The sequence below is a fragment of the Apodemus sylvaticus genome, chromosome 1 (genome assembly GCF_947179515.1).
Source record: "Apodemus sylvaticus chromosome 1, mApoSyl1.1, whole genome shotgun sequence".
Taxonomy (NCBI): Eukaryota; Metazoa; Chordata; class Mammalia; order Rodentia; family Muridae; genus Apodemus; species Apodemus sylvaticus.
In genome coordinates, this window is record NC_067472.1 from 172,286,120 (window position 1) to 172,292,119 (window position 6,000).

At 46.2% G+C, this 6,000-nt stretch overlaps 1 protein-coding gene and 1 pseudogene across 4 annotated transcripts in view; one reads left to right on the plus strand and one right to left on the minus strand.

The window, feature by feature from the left end:
- LOC127670429 (zinc finger protein 431-like) overlaps positions 1-48 on the minus strand; it is a 296,871-nt gene extending 296,823 nt beyond the window's left edge. For 2 of the 4 annotated variants that reach the window (XM_052164876.1, XM_052164839.1), the window contains exon 1: positions 14-48. In XM_052164876.1, the coding sequence (XP_052020836.1) occupies positions 14-16 (3 nt within the window). In that variant the 5' untranslated portion in view covers positions 17-48. The remainder of the gene's footprint in view (positions 1-13) is intronic. The other 2 variants (XM_052164828.1, XM_052164891.1) reach the window with 1 other exon arrangement.
- Positions 49-1,690: 1,642 nt separating this feature from the next.
- On the plus strand, positions 1,691-5,794 carry LOC127693638 (aurora kinase C-like; annotated as a pseudogene).
- Positions 5,795-6,000: the final 206 nt, after the last annotated feature.

A 6,000-nucleotide genomic window follows, 5' to 3' on the forward strand; every position in this document is an offset into this window, starting at 1 on the left:
GCCATACACTCACCATATCGCGGGTTCAGAGATAGCCTGAATTCCCCACACAGCGCACAGAGGCTGCACATCAGAGCAGGACACAAGAACCACTCAAGTCTCCCAGCCACAACAATGAACTCGGAACTTGTTGCCTGGAAGCACCTGCCTCCACTTCTGACTGGCAGGTCAGACTAGGCTCTTCTGGCCCCGCCCCCACCATCCCAGGCAAGCAGCCTAGGAGAAGCTCAAACTTCTCAGGCATGCCTACTGGGCACGCCTATGACTTCAGAAAGATAACCACTGGTTATCAGCTGGGATCTACTAGACAACACAAAAATGAGATCTGAAAACTGCTTGAGTGCAGTTGTGCTAGTGGATTACCAGTGTGTGGATCACAAGTGTCCTGGGGTGTGTGAGACATTCCCAGTGGTTTCAGAGGCCACAGTCAGAGAGTTAACACACCTTCCCTTTCCCTGGATCTAATAAACTAGCAGTACTTAAACGTGCCCTCACCTCCTTAGAGTTCAGGGAAGAGAGTCACCACTTTTGACCTGGCCTTCACACACAAGATAGAGATAAGAGAACCAGGTCTGACCCAAGGTGGTGGCATGTATGTGATATCCTTGCAAGCAGGAGGACAAGGCAGCAGGATGGGGACAGTTAGAGACCACTGGGGTCAAGTCAAGATGTGAGTGTGTGTATGTGTGTTGGGGGTGTGTGTCCATGCCCACTCAAGTACTGAAGGCTTCAGCCTTCTCTCTCTGCCCAACCCTCCTTCTCCCTCTCTCCCTCTCCTCTCCCTCTTCTCTCCTCTCCTCTGTATCCTCTCCTCTCTCAAACCCTCTGTCTTCTTTTTCTGGGCTGTCTCTCCATCTCTCCCTCTCCTGCATTCCTTTTTCTCCTTCTCCCTTTTTCCTTTCCATTCCATGTCCTCCCCTACAACATTCTTGACTCCCCTTCCCCTCCTCCTATAACCCTACCCCTCCCATCCTCCCCACCCCCTGATAAGGTGGGTCACTTTTGGACTAAGTGGGCCTCAAATTTGCTCTGGAGTGCAAGGTGACTTTGAACTCCTGCCTCCTGTGTCTACCTCCCACAGACTAGCATTGCTACTGAGCATCACCATGACCATTTTTTTTTCTGTACAGAGCCATATTAGGGTGTCATGTCACATGGCAGGAATTTGACATTGGCCAAGGACAAGGGCTTCAGGTAGGAATCTGACATTATAGGGATTCTGGCATAATATGGAAGTAGGTTAGAGCAGGAATATTTACCCTAAGGTGGAGTGCTCTAAGTGAACCAGACTTTGCTCTAGGTGAACTTCCCCTAGCCTATGTTGAGAAGGGAATCCAGTGCAGGTTAGGATCCTGCTCCACCTAGGGTGGAGTGCTCAGAGTGAAGGTGAAGTTCATTGTTCCTCCAGGTCTATGAATTCCTGAATTAAGCAGGTGACCCACCCAGCTGCCTGAGCAAGGACTTTCTTCCCAACTCCACCCCCAACTCAGCCTGGAGTCTGGGGGGAGGGGCCTGGCCTGCCTTTTTATCTGGGGAGAGATGCATTAAAAGTTGAGATTTGAACCAGAAGCCATGTCTGTTTTCTCTTGCCACCCTGTTTCTATTCCCATCTCTCTTCCAAAGAACCCACCCTTAGAATGGAGCTACAGACCCTATATTTTTCATCTCTCTTTCCTTAGCCACTGGAGAGATGGAGCCCAGCACCTCAACCAGTGAGTGCTATGACAAAGTTTCTAGAGGAAAGGAAATGGGACTCAGGTGAAGAGCAAGCTGGTCAGGAGGATCTAATGTACCCAAAATGCTGTTTGCTGTATGGAATACCACTGCTTAGTAAATGAGGAAGGGGAGCGGTTGTGGACCCCTAACTCTTTCTAGTTTCTGAGATGAGGCCATCTCTTCCATCTGTTTAGGAAGCATTTCACCAGCAATGACTTTGAAATCAGATGTTCCCTAGGAAGGGAGAAATTTGGCCATGTGTACCTGGCTTGGCTCAAGGAAAATCATTTCATTGTGGCCCTGAAGGTCCTCTTCAAGTCTGAGATAGAGAAGGAGGGATTGGAATAGCAACTTCACAGGGAAGTAGAGATCCAGGCACACCTACAGTAAGTGTGGTTTATGTGGAACTCAGAGCTGCCCTTTTCCAGCCCTTGCTTCCCTCTTGCTGCCCTGACCTTTCTCCTGGTTTTGGAAACACCAGTTTTAAGTATATACCCATGTGCAGGTCAGAGGTCAACCTCCAGTTTTGTTCCTCAGGTGATACACATCGTCTTTTTTACAAAGCCATTGCTTTGTCCTGAACCCCTGGGATGCAGAGGCATGTAGATCACTGGGTTCGAGGCCCACCTGATGGTACCTGGTGAGTTCCAGGACAGTCAGGATTACACAGTGAGACTCTGCCTCAAAGGTAATCGGTTTTATTTTATACCTACTTGTGTGTTTGTTTGCTTATTTTAGTTTTAGCTTTGGTTATTTGGGACAGGGATTCTCTGTATAACCCTGGCTGTCCTGGAATTCACTCTGTAGATCTGGCACACTGCTCTTGAATTCCCAGATTTGTCAACATCTGCCTTTGGAGTGCTGAAATTAAAATCTTGCCCTGCAATCAATTTTTTTTTAAAGTTATGGGGTGTAATGTCACATGGGCTACATGTGAGGCACAGCACACATGTGGAAGACAACTTGCAGGAATTAGTTCTTTCCACCCACATACAGATTCTGGGAATGAAACTTGGGTTAGCATGCTTGGCAACAATGTCTCTGCTTGCTGTGCTGTCTTGCTTACTTTGACTCTGCCTTCCTTCCTCCTTCAGACACCGAATATCCTTTGCCTGTACAACTACGTTTATGATGATACTTGGGTGTACTTACTTCTGGAATATGCTACAGGAGGTGAGCTCTATAATGAGCTTCAGAGAAACCAGAAGTTGACCCAACAGCATACAGCCACGGTGAGGGGAGCTCTGGGAGCAAGGAAGTACTCAATGATGGCAGTTACTGATTGTGGCTGCCAATATACCCTTCACATCTCTTCTTGATCTACCATTTGGAGTAGAAGTGTAGGATGTGGAATGGGGGAGCATGCAGGCCATTGTATGCACAAACAGACTCCATGAGATAACTTGGGGAGGACTCCATTCACCTTTGTGTGGCTTACAGGGATGAAACTCAGGCCACCAGGCTTGTACAATAAACCCTCTTACACACCATGACATCTTGCTAGCCTTCATCTCTTTTTTGTTCTGAGATAGAGGAAATCTTCCAAGATAGCCCAGGCTAAAATTATAGTAAAAATGAGATTCCATGGCAGTCATAACATTCATAATGTCTGTTCTACCTCCCAGGGAAACTGAAAGTTTTCTCCTGACCAGGTTGCTTTGGTTCACACAGATAATAGAGGAGTTGTCAGATGCCTTGACCTATTGCCATGAGAACAAGGTGATTCACAGGGACATCAAGCCAGAGAATCTCCTGCTGGGCCTCAGGAATGAGGTGAAAATCACAGACTTCAGGTGGTCTGTGAATGCCCCCTCTGTCAGGTAGGTTGGATGGGATGGGGGTGGGACCCTCACACTAGTGAGGCATTTCCCAAGTGAATTCATCTCACATTGAAGACTCATATACAAACTGGGCCTTGGGTTTAACAAGTACCTTTTCAAATATACACCTTAAAATGCACTTGCAGATTAAAAGAATTGGGTGGTTGGGGTGATGAACTCAGTAGATAAGAGCAGTTCCTTTGTGAGCAGGAAAACCTGACTTTAAATGGAAAGAACTTGCAAAATTCTAGCCATATCTATGGATTCCTTTAACCCTTGCCTTGAGGACTGCAGACAGGCAGATACTAGAAGCTGGCCAGCCAGACCAGCAGAAATGACTGGGTTAGGTTCAGTGAGAGACTTTGCCTTAAAGCAATACTGTGGAGAGCTTAATAAAGACACCAAATGTCCTCCTTTGTCTCTGTTAGTGTGTGTCTGAAGGCATGTACACACACACAAACACACACATACACAAACACACACACACACACAAACACACACACACACACACACACACACACACACACAAATAGAGCAATACTTTCTTTCCTAGTCTTTATTGGTGTTTGCCTTTGCCAGTAAGATTCCATGTAAAATTAGCAAGCATCCCAGGACCGAATTTCTCCATGTTGATGAGTCTACATTTCCTTGCTTCCCCATGAGACACTTGGCATTATTATGTACGTATAAATCTTCCTCACCCATTGACTCTGCAGACTGCCAGGCTGGCTTCAAACTCACAACAATATTGTGATGATACCTTACAGGTGATATGTTACACCAGACTGAGCAATTTTAAAACATGGGTTAATGTATCTTCCCTTACAGTATTACTTTCTCCAAGTTAGTTTCCTCTTTTAATGTTGATATATGGATGTTTTGCCTGCATGAGGGACTAGTGTACCATTTTTCAAGCCTTGTTCCCTTGGAAGCCGGAAGAGAGCATCAGATGGTTGTAAGCAGCCACGTGGATGCTTCCGAATTCATCCAGGGTCCTTTAGAAGAACAGCCAGTACTCTCAAGCACTGAGTCATCTCTGTACTTCTGCACTCCTGCACTGTCTCACTGACTGGGGGTTCATTCTAGCCTCAAACACACAATGCTCTTCCTGTTGCAACCTTCCCATATGCCAGAATTAAGTGATATGAGCTACTATTATATCTATCTGCATTTTCTGACTGTTAAACAAAAAGAAAAACCTGTGTTTATTCTCATGGGTGAGTACAGGCACACATGTGTTATGATATGTCTTGGGGGTGGCATCATGTCAGAGGACATCAAGACAATCCCTCACCTTCTACCTTATTTGAGACAGGGTCTTCTGTTTGCTGCTTCATAGTTGGGTAGCAGGTCTAAAGACTTTCTATGATTCTCCTCTGCCTCCCATCTCACTGTAGGAGTTCTAGGACTATAGTCATGCACCTGGCTTTATGTGAGTTCTGGGGGATAGAACTCAGGTTCTCAGGAATACCCCCTGCAAGTTCTTTACCTCCTGACTCACATCCTATAGATTCTCTGAACCTTCAACCATAGTAACAGTTACAGTTTGTGAACAGATCTCTCCTCTCCATGCCTCAGCCATGCACAGGAGGGGACTCTTCAAGAAGTCCCTTGTCTCCCATTTCCTCGGATGCTGAACATGGAAGATTTCCCCCCTGAGCTTATGCACAATGCTCACTTTTGTGTCCTTCTCTAGGAGAAAGACAATGTGCGGGGCTCTGGACTATTTCCTCCAGAAATTATAAAGGGGAGAATGTACAATGAGACGGTTGATTGGTGGTGCATTGGGATGCTCTGCTAAGAGCTGCTGGTGGGAAAACCACCCTTCGAGAGGACACCTCCAGTGAGACATCAGACACATCTGCCAGGTTCAATGAAAATGCACACACACACACACACACACACACACAGGATATTCACCAGGAAGCCAGGCAATGATAGATCCTGGGTGGGCTTTGGGAAATGGAGCATGTACAACAGATTATCTACTAATAGGCAAAAGGGTGCCATGAGGAGACTTATAATACAGGGGGGAGATTATGCAAAGTGAATAACTAGATTCTGTTATTCTTCCCCTGGTACATTAGGTGGATTTCAAGTTTCCTTCATCAGTGCCTGCAGGAGCCCAGGACTTGATCTCCAAGCTTCTTGGGTACAATCCCTCAGAGAGGCTGAGCCTGGCCCAGGTCCTGAAGTACCCCTGGGTCAGAGAACACTATTGAAGGATCCTGCCTCCCAGTGTTCAGATGTCTTCCTGAGCCCTGTCTGTTTTTACTCCTATGTGTTTCTTCAGGAAGCTCTCCAGTATCGGTATGTTACTGCATGTGGTTTGCTTATTTTCTCTTTTATGAAGTGAAAATAAATAAAACTGATTAATGTAGTATCAGTCTTCTTGCTTGAGTGAGTTAGTATGTGGATTGGATGGAAACATTTGTTATACATGAGTGATATGGGTGGAGTCCAG